The 15,150-nt window shown below is 37.5% G+C and overlaps 2 protein-coding genes across 2 annotated transcripts; one reads left to right on the top strand and one right to left on the bottom strand.

Annotated features, from left to right (window-relative positions):
- Positions 1 to 335: 335 nt before the first annotated feature.
- On the bottom strand, positions 336 to 4,729 carry LOC145956490 (uncharacterized). The gene is made up of 5 exons (XM_083072104.1): positions 4,690 to 4,729; positions 3,238 to 4,209; positions 1,660 to 1,742; positions 1,177 to 1,546; positions 336 to 406 (listed from the first exon to the last, which is right to left on the bottom strand). The coding sequence occupies exons 1-5, from the start codon at positions 4,727 to 4,729 to the stop codon at positions 336 to 338; spliced, it is 1,536 nt and encodes a 511-aa protein (XP_082928230.1).
- Positions 4,730 to 10,994: 6,265 nt separating this feature from the next.
- On the top strand, positions 10,995 to 14,872 carry LOC109807464 (Leucine-rich repeat protein kinase family protein). Its single transcript, XM_020369992.3, has 4 exons — positions 10,995 to 11,625; positions 12,458 to 12,718; positions 12,856 to 13,728; positions 14,151 to 14,872. The coding sequence occupies exons 1-4, from the start codon at positions 11,190 to 11,192 to the stop codon at positions 14,630 to 14,632; spliced, it is 2,052 nt and encodes a 683-aa protein (XP_020225581.1). The 5' UTR covers positions 10,995 to 11,189; the 3' UTR covers positions 14,633 to 14,872.
- Positions 14,873 to 15,150: the final 278 nt, after the last annotated feature.

Raw genomic sequence — 15,150 nt, 5'->3', positions numbered from 1 at the left:
CCTCAGCTAACTCCACACCGAGGTTCAAATCTCGGAATTTCTCAATTAGTTCCAACTCCCTCACCATTATACTCGCTATGTGGATGGATTTCCTACTCAACGCGTCCGCCACAACATTGGCATTACCAGGATGATACATGAACTAGAAGTCATAGTCCTTCAGAAACTCCATCCACCGTCTCTGCCTCATGTTCAGCTCCTTCTGGTCAAATAGATACTTCAGACTCTTATGATCACTAAAGACGCTGAACCGAGCACCATACAAATAGTGTCGCCATATCTTCAAGGCAAAAACAACAGCTGCCAACTCCAAGTCATGAGTGGGATAAGTCCTCTCATGGTTCTTCAGCTGCCTTGAAGCATAGGCCACCACCTTCCCATGTTGCATCAGCACACACCCAAGACCCTGGTGAGAAGCGTCACAATACACATTAAAGGGCTCACCAGAATCCGGCAACACCAACACAGGAGAAGTAGTCAACCTCCTCTTCAACTCCTCAAAACTTCGCTCACAGGCATCTGTCCAAATGAACGGCTGCTCCTTCCTCGTCAACTGGGTCAGAGGCGCTGCTATCTTGGAGAATCCTTCAATGAACCGACGATAGTAGCCTGCTAATCCCACAAAGCTCCGAATATCATTGACAGTCCTCGGACGCTCCCACTACAACACCGACTCCACCTTAGCCGGATCAACAGCAATCCCCTCAGCTGAAATCACGTGGCCTAAGAACTTCACTTCATCTAACTAGAACTCACATTTTGAAAGCTTAGCATACAGCTGCTTCGCCTTCAAAACCTCCAGCACCATCTTCAAATGCTCTCCATGCTCTTCCCGGGTTCTTGAATAAACCAAGATATCATCAATGAACACTACTACGAATTTGTCCAAGAATGGCCGAAAGATCCTGTTCATGTAATCCATGAACACTGCAGGGGCGTTGGTCACACCAAACGGCATCACGACGTACTCATAGTGACCATACCTAGTCCTGAATGCAGTCTTCGGTATGTCACCCTCCTTCACCCTAATCTGGTGATAGCCTGACCTCAAATCGATCTTAGAAAATATCGATGCTCCTCTTAATTGATCCATCAAGTCATCTATCCGGGGAAGAGGATATTTGTTCTTAATGGTCAACTTGTTCAACTGCCGGTAATCCACACAGAGACGACTACCCCCATCCTTCTTCTTCACCAGCAACACAGGAGCACCCCACGGTGAAACGCTCGGCCGCACTAACTGCTTTGCCAATAGGTCCTCCAACTGACCCTTCAACTCCATCAGCTTGGCAGGAGCCATCCTGTAGGGAGCCACCGACACTGGCCCCGCACCTGGAACCAGATCAATGCCAAACTCCATCTCCCTTACAGGAGGCAACCCAGACACTTCATCAGGAAATACTTCAGCAAAGTCTCTCACCACATCCATCTTAGAAATGACTCCTTCAGTCTCCACACTCATCATGGCAAGCAGAAGACAACACTCTGCTCCATCTCGCAACCATGATTCAGCTTGACCAGCTGAAATCAATAACTCATCTTCCTCCTGTGGAAAGATCAACGTCTATTGGCACAATCTATAAGAATACGATTGGCAGATAACCAATCCATCCCCAAGATTATGTCAATATCAACCAAAGGCAAACAAATCAAGTTTACCTTGTACTTCTTCCCATTCACAACAATGGGGCAGCCAGCACACAGCTCAGAAGCGACTACTGAAGCAGAAGCGGGCGTCGACACTAGCAGTCTCAACCCCAAATCACACACAGGCACTCTGTTGAGATTTCCGTTGAAGTACTTTTGTTATAATTGTAAATCAGTGTAATTCTATCAACGGTCTCAAACACGGCAAGTATACCGGCCGTTCAAGTAGTAAAAATATCGTATCCACAGGGATTAGAAGGTAATATAAGCATTTATTGACTATTCGTGACTAAAGAATAATTCCAATTTCATAGTTTGTGCAGTGAATTCAAAGTTGTGACTATTGGAATGAAAGCTGTAAATAAATATTGTTTTGTGAGTGGAAAAGGTAAGGAATGGTATTGTGGTATTGTGAGGTTGTGGGGGTAAGATTTCACCGAACGTAACACTAATGTATCCTTAATCTCTTGTTGAATTCATTGCTTAGTCAACCCAAGAGTTTACTCAAACCTAATCCCTTAGAGAAAGAGCCTAGGTGCGGATATTGAATATCAATCCCTTGAGTACCCAATATCTACACCCGCATTACGGGCTAGGGTTTAAGACTACTAATGGGTCAAGCTCTATCCCTAGATACAATCACCACTAGGCATATGTTTCAGAACTAGTTTCAAAGGTTATTTTCCAATACCCATGGAACCTTAAATCATGCAAAGGGTGATCAATCCAAAGCAAGCATTACGAATAGAAACAAACACAACAAAGAATAAAACAACATGTATATATATCATTAAAACCGTAAAGATTACAATAGAGTACGTTGGTTACATCTAACCCCACAAAATGGGTGAAACCACTCACAACAATGAGGGCAAATACAAAATAGAGATGGAAGAGGAAGTGAAGAACCGAAGGAAAGATCCGCACACAGACGATCCCAAGCCCTGGGAATCCCTTCCGCAGCTTCTGGAGGCGCCCAATGCGAGAATGGAGGTTTCTCCCCCGAAAATGGCTTCAAATACGAGCCTGGGAGTCAGATTAGGGTTCATGCGCCCGGCGCATAAGTCTTCGCGCCCGACGCATGGCCTTCCAAATGCCCTCTGTCTTCAGTACAAGCCCGGCGCAATTCATATTGCGCCCGGCTCAATAGCTTCCAGAGGTGAAATGCTCTGTTTTGCTCGCCCGGCGCGGATCACCTTGCGCCCGGCGCATAACCTCTTCTCTGCTCCTTAGCTCCTTTGGTTTCCAATCCTATGGATCTTCAATCCTCAAGTCCCTAGCTCAATACCTGCACAAAAAATGAGGTGTATTAAGGTATTGTTAGCTAAATTTGGGTTAGTTATATCTGCACACAAAAAGAACCAAAAAGAGAACAATTATATTGCAATGGTTCAAAGGATGAGTGGAATTTGTTCAATAAGTCTCATCCAAAAAGAGGTAAAATTGAGACTTAACAACTCCCCAAAATAGCAACACAGGCATAGGAAATAAAAGAATGGGAAGCCCCAGAATCAAACAAAAGCATCACATCCTTACCAGCAGCCTTGCCCTTCCCCTTCACTAGGTCAGAAGAAGTCGAAGCCTCAGCACCAGTCAAAGCGAACACCCTACCAGCTGTAGTGGGTCTGTCACCCCTCTGAGTCTCAGTCCTCTGCACACTACACCTCTGAGTATCAGCCCTCTGTGCATCACTCCTCGGTGTGCTCCTCTCTGGTCTACTCCTGGTGGGACAGTTGAAAGACACATGGCCCATCTGCTGACATCTGAAACATCTGCTCTCAATGTGTGGACAATCCCTGATCAAATGGGATCCGCCACACCTGTAACACCTAAGGGCAGCACCTCCACCCTGTCCTCCTCCTCTGGCAGTCTCAGCAGGTTGCCTAATAATAGGACCCCTTTGCTGTGGCTGGGGCCTATCATACGGCTTCCCCTGACTTCCACTTCCTCTCTTGGACCCAGCTGGTCCCTCAACAGCTCTAATTACCCTGCTACTCCCTTCTAACCTCTCTACAATCTTCGCCTTCTCTACTAAGGCAGGAAACTCGATGATGGCCATAGGCACCACCACCTTCTTCAACTCATACTTCAGCCCCTCAGCAAATTTTCTGCACTTCCAGGCCTCAGAAATAGCCTGTGAATAAAAACGAGCCAAGTGCTCGAACTTCAATGCATACTCTGATACAGACATCCCACCCTGATGTAATCGTAAAAACTCGGCCTCCTTGGCATACCTCACGCTCTCCGGATAATACTTCTCGATAAACACTGTCCTAAAACACTCCCAATCCACTGTAACTCCCATAGCAGCAAGCATCTGGCAAGTGTTTCTCCACCAATGTTCGGCCTCTCCTACTAGCATATACACAGCATATGCCAACCTCTTATCTAGAGAACACCCCAGAACATTAAAGATCTTCTCTAGCTCACGTATCCAGCGGTCAGCTACCTCTGGATCCGCTTCACCTGTAAACTGTGGGGGATGACACTTCCGGAACTCAGCCAGGTCCCGGCTTTCCTGTGACCCCGTGGGTCTTTTTGCACCAGCTGCAGCTCTCTCAGCTTCCATCCTAGCAAAATATGCATTTTGCTGCTGCATAGCCATAACCATCATCTCTATGGCACGGGCTATCTGTTCGTTGGTTCTAGTCATCGTCTACAAAATAACAGCATCTTTAGTACATTACCACTCACCCAAACAACAACTATCAACACAGTAGTTCATCACATCAATTAGCATAGCAAGCAACACAACAAGGCAACACAACACAGAGTTAACACAACAAAAGCCTAAAGGAACCACCCCCAAAGAGTGTCCACTAGACTCGACCTGCTCTGATACAACTAAAGTGTAACGACCTGACAGGCCGCTACACTTCAATCACAGCATACCGGAAACACTAGACAGAATAGAACGAGTATATAAATATAGAGTCTAGAATATAAATATATACATATGTCCCGAGTCCGACTAGAGTTAGGGCATGCAAAACAAGAATTTCATCAGAAGTCACTATGCCAAGTGACTAAAACAAACAAAACATCCATAGAAGTCAGCTCCATCTATCAGCTGCTGACTCATCGCTATCCACCTCCTATCCCTGCTCTGCTCCCGTACATAGTACGATCATAGCAGTCCAACCACATGGAAACACAAAGGGTAAGCTAGCATAAAGAAACAACATATAGAAAGATTTTTAAGAAAATATAAACAACCACGAATATTTACACTTCATCAACATACATTCCCTCGGTTTTTAACATTATCATCAATAAGCATACAATGCGTCGTCACGCATATCAACTCGGAGATCTCCAACAACAACTCAGCCTTTCGGCCTACAACAACTCAGCCTTTACGGCCTACAACAACTCAGCCTTGCGGCCTACAACAACTCAGCCTTGCGGCCTACAACAAGTCACACCAACATTCCAACACAACTCAACTTATACATCTCAACACAACAACTTACAACACAACACAAATGTACAACTCAGCATATCAACTCCACAGTTCAACATATCATCTACAACATAACACCACTTCTCAACACATTCACCAGATACAACTCAATGTCAACAACAACTTATCTACTAGTCATCATTTCATAACCTTCCATTTCCATTCAACTCAACATGAAACATCATACATAACAGTCTCATCTCCGCGCCCGGCGCACACGTGGTTGCGCCCAGCGCAGCGCAACCAGAGAGCACCAGGGGACCAGCGCAGGTGTGCCCGCGCCCGGCAGGACTCAGCCAGAGAACCCAAAGCTCTCTCGCGCTTGGCGCCATGGCTATTGCGCCCAGCGCTGGCCAGGCAGAGACTCAGAGGAGTCTCACGCACCCGGCGTACCTAAACCCGCGCCCAGCGCGGGGAAGGCAGAGACTCCCTTGGTCTCGCGCCCAACGCACTTCATTTTACGCTCAGCGCTCACAAGGCAGAGACTCCCAAGGAGTCTCACGCCCAGCGCGACAAGGGGCGCGCTCAGTGCCCGACAAAACACCCAAAACCTGCCACAACTAGTATCGCACCCAACGCGGTCCAGGTCACGCCCAGCGCGGGCCAGCCAGAGACCCACATCTCCAAGCGCGCCCAGCGCATTCATCATTGCGCTCGACGAGCTTGGCCAAATGGGGTCTCTTGGTGACCACGCGCTCAGCGCGAAGCTCAGCAGCAGCCAACCATTTTCGAAAAAATTCTTCAAACAATCTGCAAAACAACCAGAACTCCACATGCAATCGGTTCGAATTACCACAATTTCATCCAAGAGTCCAAAAATACCACCTTTTTCAACATGCAACAACAATTCAAAGATTTTCCCCAAAATTTCTCAACAACCCCGAAACCCCAAAGAAAACAAGCTTTCTTTCAATTCCAGCCATGAATCAGACACCAACAAGCATCTAATGAGTTTATAGAACTCGTCCACAGTCAAGAACAACGAAAAAGAAACAAAAACACTAGCTTCCCTTACCTCGGGTGAAAATTCCGAGCTCCGGAAAGCTTGAGCGGAAGAGAAGAGTAAACTAGGGAGCTTGAATGCAGGAGGAAGGAGAGGGGAACCCAACACCAGCTAGCACACCTCACAACCCAACACCACCACCTTGAGTTCAAGCGAAGGGGAAAAGAAGGGTTCAGTTCAAAAATGAGAGGGAGAGGGTAGGGCCTTGTGGAAGAAAAGAAGCAAATCAGAAGGGGGTCTCACAAAATTTACTAAATATATTAATTTTTATAATAACTATTTCATAGTCATAGATATTATAATTTATAATTGATTGACATAATTAATAATTTTATATTCATAAAATTCATTAAATATTTAATTTCATTAATTAAATTACTTAATACACCCTAAACTTAATTAAAAACATTACATATGTAATAAAAAAATCGTTTGGGAAAATAAGCTTTAAAGTTGTTTTTTTCTTAAAAAAAAAAGTAATCTTTCAAGTGAAGTAACAAGTACAAGTGCTCTGTTCTTATTCAGTAATCAGTACTGAACTAGGCCCAATAATCCTGGTTTGACCATTTTTGAAAATTAAAGTTGATACTTTTATTTTTTTAAAATATTTTATTCTGCTAGATGTCAATAATATTTAAATATTATTTCTAATTATTAATAAAAATCATTTTTTTTATATAAAATCAACACTTTTACAACAACATAGCACTTTTTTAATCATAATTTTTAAATGCATTTAATATTTTTTTTAAAAAATTATAGATTAATAATTGTATATATTACTTGGACAAAATTTCGAAGACATTACTTATGAACAAATTAAATATTAATATTTAATGTATAATTTCATTCAAAACTTCATGTAATAATGATTAATGGAAATATGATACTAGTAACAAGTCACCAAAAAGAGAAAGTACTATATAGTAACAAAATTTTAACATGTGAAGTAACATTGTTAAAATATATGACTTGCCCGATTTACCCAACAAATAATGATAACTATTGGCAATAATAACTTTGAAATGATTATTTTCTTTGACGTGAGTTTGGTACCAATAGCGATTATTCACGCTGTACTATGATCAGCATACTATACAAGGCCTTGATCTTATGTTGCATACATTTCATTCTAGTGTTCTTGTTATTATTTGGAATCTCAAATTATTGTAGTGCATGTCTAAATATCATCTAAAATCCATGTAATTCAGCATTTTTGTGTCAAATTTGTGATAGAGATCCAAAAACCAGTTATATTAGCTTCAATGTGACATGTCTCCTTCTTTGTTAACAAATATAAGTGTATTTGATTAGTAATGTATAATTTTATGCAAAGAGAAAAAAGAAGTAACCAATGCATCATTATTTTAAAAATAAATTGAATATAAAATTAGTAAAATTTTCATTTCATGATTTAATTGACTCAAGTTAAAATGAAATATTTCATAATAAGAGATAACTAATCAAACTAGATTATTCTATTTAAAATTTAGTCTAAATTTTAAACGATAGTGTAATATAAGATACTAAGATATAGTAAATTTTAAACTTTATACAAATTTTAGAATGTCAAACATTTTTTTAATGTTAAATATTTTTCACTGAAGAATTTGAATTTTGTATAACTATTTTAGATTATAAAAATTTTCTTTTGACTATTTAATATCACTATATATCTAAAATTTAAATCCAACATCAGTTAAATTAAAACAACTTATAACAGTTAAGTCACATATTAGATGGACAAAACTAATTTGAATAGTTTAAATATTTTTTAACGACCTAAACTTTGAAAGTAATGAACTTGATATTTACATGTTTAGACCTCATTAACATTTAAATTTACATAAATATTTGAATAAAACATAAAGTTGAGAGAGATTAATATAGTATCTTGAAACAATTGAGTGAGTTTTCTTGGTAGGTGGTAGAATCTGTGTATTGATTTTAGCTATGATAATCTTGGCATGGCACACAAACTATGACACTATCTTACTTTTTCAGCACCCCAAAAAGAATGGCCATGCAATATCATAGGACAAAGGTTATGTTCATGTCTTCCATCCCAATACACATCACTTCCAATTCCAACTTTATATATAATATAAAAAGAAAAAAATTTGCTTCGAATTTGGAGTACCCCAATGCTACTTAAGAATCATCACACATGTTGTGAAAGTGCAATCAATCCAACGGCCAACAGTGCATCATAAGTTGCATGCAAGTGCAATGCAACACTACACTAAAACGGTTTCTTTTTTCTTCTTCTTATTATTAGAATTAGAATTGGAATTAAGTGTGTTTGAACGACTTATTAAACTAATTTCGAATAAAACTCACTTATAAAATTAATTTTATAATAAGGTGATTTGTGTTTTTATTTTAAAATTTAGTACTCTTTTTTGGGGGTTGATTTTACTATTCATATAAAGATTCGAATAATATATATATATATATATATATATATATATATATATATATATAAAAGATATACCTAATTTTTTGCTCAACAATTAATAATAAAATTTAACATAATTTTTATCCAATGTAAAAAATCGCTTAATATTTATTTGAGTGGGTATTTGTAATTTTTCAAAATTAGTTAAAAGTGATTTTAAATTTATTTTGATGTGATTAAAAATTTTACATTATTTAAAAATTAAGATAAAAAATAATTTATAAACACTTTATCTTTAATTTCTAAGACACATTTTTAATAATAAAATTGTGATTGTCTAACGAATACTAAAACGAAAAATATCTAAGACACAATGACTTATTTAAGTATTTTTAAAAATTTTAGAAATTAGACTAATTGAAATTAATAAACACATTCCCTCTTTAATCTTCGAAATGTGTTGTTTCAATAACAAAATCGTGATAGTCCGGTAGACGTCAAAACAAATAATTCCTTAAAAGTTCTTAATACATTCTATCCACAACCTTTACAACACGTCTTTTTAACAATAAAATTGTCACCGTTTAATTAACATAAAAATGAACGATACCTCAAAATTTTTTAAACGAAACTATTGTCGAAAAAAAATAAAATCATTTGAAGTTTGATTTAATTATAATGTAAATTTTAATTTAATGTAAAATATACTCTTTTATTACTTTTAGTAAAATTGAAATTTAAAAGAAAATATAATTTTAAGTTAAATTAGTGAGTAGATTTATTAGTAAATTTAAAATAATTAATAGATATCTTTTTTTTGCAATGTTTTAATGTTTAAAATGATAGAGAGTGAATGATTATCTATTTTTTTAATTGAATTCTTTATATTTATGATGTAAACTTTTTAATCAAGTTTTAAAATTGCCATAATATTATTATTTTATGAGAATTTTAGTGCGTGTTTGGTTTTAATTTATAAACGTAATTTTTCTTTCTCTTTCTACGTTTAGAAGTAAATTTACGTGAAAATTTCAATTATTTAATTCTCATAAACATGAAATTTCACGTATAAAAGCTGAAGTAAACATGCACTTAGCTGTCAGAACTTAATCCTAAAAAAATTACTTTGTTTTTAAGAACAGGGACCTAATTTTTTTAATTTTAAAACCTGTTTTGAAATTTCCAAGTATTTATGGCTTATTTGTTTTGCAATTACCTTTTTTTAATAAAAAAGCAATTCACTACTTACTTTGCCGTTTATATATTGGAAAGTGAAAGAAGTTTATTTAACCGGTATTGAGCCATTTTTCAAATATATATTTAAAATTTATTGTGTGTTTGAATAAAAATTGAATTGAATTTAATTCATTTTTATTTTAAAATAATAATTTTATTCTTTTTAAATTTTATACATTAAAAAGTAAAAATATACATTTTAATACTATGAAATAATATCCAAACTTCGATTTTACTTTAAAACAACTAAACATTTATATTTTTTTTATTAAAATTACGTTTTACAAAAAGTGAAATAAATCTCCATTCTCATAATCAAACTCTAGTAACTTTGAATTTAATTCAATTTTATAAAATTAATTTATAAAGTAAAAATTACTCACCATTTATATATTTTTTAATATTTTATTTTTAATTAAAGTGAGAGTTAAGTTTTTTTTTCTTCTATACAAACAAACAAAGAAGTGACATTTCAAGATAATTTTAAATGTTTTTGACGTAAATTCAAACGAATTTTTTACGTAAATAATATTTTTTTTTTAAAATTTACTAAAATAACACCTGTACAACTTTATTTACACAACTAGAACCGTTTATTGTTCACACTCAGAATTCGGTTTCCGTGGAACCGAATTCTGAGCTTCAAAATTTTTTTTTCTCTTTTTTTGTGCTCAGAATTTGGTTTCCCGGGAACCGAATTCTGAGTTGTTTTTAATTTTTTTTTTTTTTTGCGTTTTCTGCTAGTTTGCGCAAGTCTGGGAAGCAGAACGGCCCGTTCCGGAAGCAGAACGGCCCGTTCTGCTTAAACACAGAGTGTTTTTTTTTAAATTGGAACGGCCCGTTCTAATGTTAAAAAAAACACTCAATGTGTTTAAGCAGAACGGGCCGTTCTGCTTCCAGAACGGCCTGTTCCACTTCCCACACTCGCGGAAAATCAGCCATAAACAAAAAAAAAAAAAAAAAACTCAGAATTCGGTTCCCGGAAATCGAATTCTGAGCACAAAAAAAGAAAAAAAAAATTTTGAAGCTCAGAATTCGGGTCTCCAGGAACCGAATTCTGAGTATGAACAGTAAATGGTTCTAGTTGTGTAAATAAAGTTACACATGTGTTATTTTGGTAAATTTAAAAAAAAAATATTATTTACGTTAAAAATTCAAATTCAAACACCCAAATTAAAATGTGAAAAATAACCTCTACTAAAAAAATTTCTTTATCATTATTATTTTCTTCTTTCTGATATCACCCTTTAGTTTCTGACAAGTCCACTTCCCTGCATCTTTTGTCACTCCCACCACCACTTCTCTCTTTGGCCTAGTTAGAAAGAAAGAACACACACCTGTGACTTGTGTTACAGAAGCAACTAAAACATTCTCCACAACAACAAACCTTGAGTTAAAAAAACAACTCTGTTGGTTGTATCCTCAACCATTTCCGTCTCAACATGTCTTGTTCAGTGCACCTCCTTCTCCTCACCTTCTTCCTCCTGGCTTTGCTCTTACACCCTCCATGTGTTTTTGGTAATGATGAGCTTAGAGCCCTTTTGGACCTGAAATCCAGTTTGGATCCAGAGGGGCATTTTCTGTCCTCATGGACCATGGATGGCAACCCATGTGGCGGTTCCTTTGAGGGAGTGGCTTGCAATGAGAAGGGTCAGGTGGCAAATGTGTCTTTGCAGGGAAAAGGCCTCTCTGGGAGGCTCTCACCAGCCATTGGTGGACTCAAGCACTTGACAGGACTTTACTTGCATTATAACTCTTTGTATGGAGAGATTCCAAGGGAAGTTGCAAACATGACCCAACTTAGTGACTTGTACTTGAATGTGAATCACCTCTCTGGAGAAATCCCACCCGAGGTTGGCAAGATGGAGAATCTTCAAGGTAAAATGGAACTTTCGGTTTTCTGCACCTTGATTTGGCTTTGGTTGTTTTTGATTGAAAAAAAATGGAACTTTCAGTTTTCTGCACCTGATTTGGCTTCATGTGGTTCTTGTTGAAGCTTTTGTGGGGTTTTGAATGTTGTGTGGTTGTGGGTTTTGCTGAAAGATTTGAGCTTGATTTTGTTTATTTGCTGTGCCATTTAGTTTCGTTTCATTTGATTGACTTTTTTTACCCCTCTTATTGTTGGTTTTCTAAGTTTTCTCGCACTGTGATTTTCCAGAATAGTTAATTCACGTGAAGGAAAAAGGAATCATAGCTTTAAATGCTTTTACAGTATATGGTTATGGGCATGTTTTTTAGTGCAATCTCCTTTAGAAGGCGCTTTGTGTAACTAAAAGTTGATTTTGAACAACCTGATGTTAACTGGTTTAATTGCAAGAGGTAGGTATGAACTAGAAAATTAAAGGGTTACAGTGTTATTAATCTCTTGGCCCAGTTTCTGAACTCTATTTAATGGTTTTTCTTGAAATTGTCTGCTTTTCTTTTCTGGATAAATGAAGGATTTAATTCAATGAATTCTACACCAGCATTTTACAAAGTGTTCATTAGAGGAATCTAAGCATATTACTGTTGACAGCTACCACTTTGAACTTTGATGACTATTACTAACCTTCTCCCAAGATTAGTATTTGTTCATTAGAGCTGAAAATGCAACCCGAAAATTTGTTTGTTTGTTTGTACTGTTTTCTTTGGCTTTCCTGAGGAATAATGTTTGTTTGGTGGTTCAGATTTGGGAGTTTTCTTATTTGGAATTTTTTTACTTGCTATGCAGTTTTGCAGCTTTGCTATAATCAGTTAACCGGAAGCATACCTACACAGCTTGGTGATTTGAAAAAGCTTAGTGTTCTTGCTCTTCAGTCAAACCAGTTGGCTGGAGCTATCCCTGCTAGTCTAGGTGATTTGGGAATGTTGATGAGGCTAGATTTGAGCTCTAATAGTCTCTTTGGTTCCATTCCCACCAAACTAGCTGATATTCCTTCTCTGCAAGTTTTGGATGTTCACAACAATACTCTCTCTGGGAATGTACCTCCTGGTAATATTGATGTTACACTTTCATTTTACTTTATTGCTTTTCTATCTGTCCATTTTTTCATTGATGTTTGTCTTCTTTTTCATCAGAAATTATCAAATCTGATATATGTTTGTTTTGCTTTCTTTGGTTTAATGAAGCTCTGAAGAGACTAGAGGATGGATTTGTGTATGAAGAAAACATGGGATTATGTGGGGTTGGGTTTTCATCCTTGAAAGTTTGCACTGCTTCAGAACATGTCAATCTCACTCAACCAGAACCATATGGAGCAGGAGTCGGTGGTCTGTCTAGAGATATCCCTGAAACTGCTAATGTAAAGTTGCCTTGTAATACAACTCAGTGCCAAAATCCATCAAAATCCAAACAAGCAACATCTATTACAGTTGGCATAGTTCTAGCTACGATTGCAGTATCAGCAATTGGTATTTTGACGTTCACTATGTATCGTCGGCGGAAACAAAGGCTTGGAAGTGCATTTGATATCTCTGAAGGCCGTCTTAGTACAGATCAAGCCAAGGGTATATACAGGAAAAATGGATCTCCTTTGGTCAGCCTTGAGTACTCTAATGGATGGGACCCTTTGGCCGATAGCAAGAATTTCAATGGGGATAGGCAAGATGTGTTCCAGAGTTTCAGATTCAACTTGGAAGAAGTGGAGTCTGCTACTCAGTATTTCTCAGAGATGAATTTGTTGGGTAAGAGCAACTTTAGTGCAACGTATAAAGGAGTTTTGAGAGACGGTTCTGTTGTTGCTGTTAAGAGCATCAGTAAAACTAGTTGCAAATCGGACGAAGCTGAATTTTTGAAGGGATTGAACATCTTGACCTCACTGAGGAATGAGAATTTAGTGAGGCTGAGAGGATTTTGTTGTTCAAGGGGACGAGGTGAATGCTTCCTGGTCTATGATTTTGTTTCAAATGGAAATCTGATGCGCTACCTTGACGTGAAAGAAGGTGATGGAGAAGTCCTCGAATGGTCAACTAGAGTTTCTATTGCGAAAGGGATTGCTAAAGGTTACTCTTCCATCATGCCCTTTTTAAAAATAATTTACTTTCCTTTAGTTTGATACTTCAACTATTTTTAGAAATCATTAGATAAAAGGCAGTGGTTAGCGAATAACTCTGAGCATCTCTTTTCTCACTACTACTCAGATGCTTCAAGAGATGCCAACACCACTACAAAGTATATATTATATTATATTACATGTTATCATGTGCTGTAAATAAACACATAATTGGTTTCCCCCTATTATTCTCAGCTTAGTGACAAACCTCTAGCTTCATTGTAAGATTAATTTTCCTTTAAAATTGTTGCGATTGATTTGCATTCATTTGAATTAATATTCATTAGGATCCTAATAAGAAGTGAATCAAGTGATATATTCTCATGATTTCCAATCTTCATGTGTATGCTGAAACCTTGTTTTCTTGACCAGGTATAGCATATTTACATGCAAACAAAGCAAACAAACCAGCCCTTGTTCACCAAAACATCTCAGCGGAGAAAGTGCACATTGATCAGCGGTACAACCCGTTGCTTTCAGATTCCGGCCTGTACAAGCTTCTCACCAATGACATTGTCTTCTCAGCGCTAAAGGGTAGTGCAGCAAAGGGTTACCTGGCTCCAGAATACACCACCACTGGCCGGTTCACCGAGAAGAGCGATGTTTATGCATTTGGGGTGCTTCTTTTCCAGATCCTCACTGGGAAGCAGAAGATCACAAGCGCGATGCGCCTTGCTGCAGAGTCCTTCAGATTCCCAGAATTCATCGACCCGAATCTGCATGGCAGGTTTTTTGAATATGAGGCGGCTAAACTGGCGAGAATGGCCTTACTTTGCTCCCATGAGTCTCCATTTGAGAGGCCAAACTTGGAAGCCATTGTTCAAGAACTTGGAAATTGTAGTAGCTGTCTCTGATTTGAGTTTTACTTTGACTACTTTAACCATCAAAACCACACCAGTTTTCTAGTATTTGGCCACTAGCTCATGGTCATGGTGGTGGTGACCTTGTAAGTCTTGACATTTTTCCATGTCCTTAATTAAGGAGTAAGGACTAGTTTTTATGTGAATGAATGCCTTGACATTTCACATTAGGTTGTAGCCTAAGGAAGGGATTTTTAATTTTTTTATTTCATTTCAGCCATTTATTTTCTCTAATCACATGTTATTGTTGGCTTTATTTTCTTCTTTTTTTTCTTTCTTTTGGGTTTTGTGATTGAATGCTCTCTTATTTTAATTCATCCCTTTCCAACCAACCATGGACATAAAGGAAAAGCTATATCTCCATCAATAGAAATGCACGTCATGAATGCAATGAATCTAATTCCCTAGTGCTACAATACTTTTTTGGCTACTATTAGTATTAGCACTTTGTAAAGCCCCCATTTCCTTTTCTAGTTTGTGGAATGCTGATTCTAGACGATTAGTTTGGGTTG

The sequence above is a fragment of the Cajanus cajan genome, chromosome 1 (genome assembly GCF_000230855.2).
Source record: "Cajanus cajan strain Asha chromosome 1, NIPB_CcT2T_4, whole genome shotgun sequence".
Classification (NCBI taxonomy): domain Eukaryota; kingdom Viridiplantae; phylum Streptophyta; class Magnoliopsida; order Fabales; family Fabaceae; genus Cajanus; species Cajanus cajan.
Note: the sequence above shows the minus strand (reverse complement) of the source record. Positions and strands in the feature narration are given on the sequence as shown.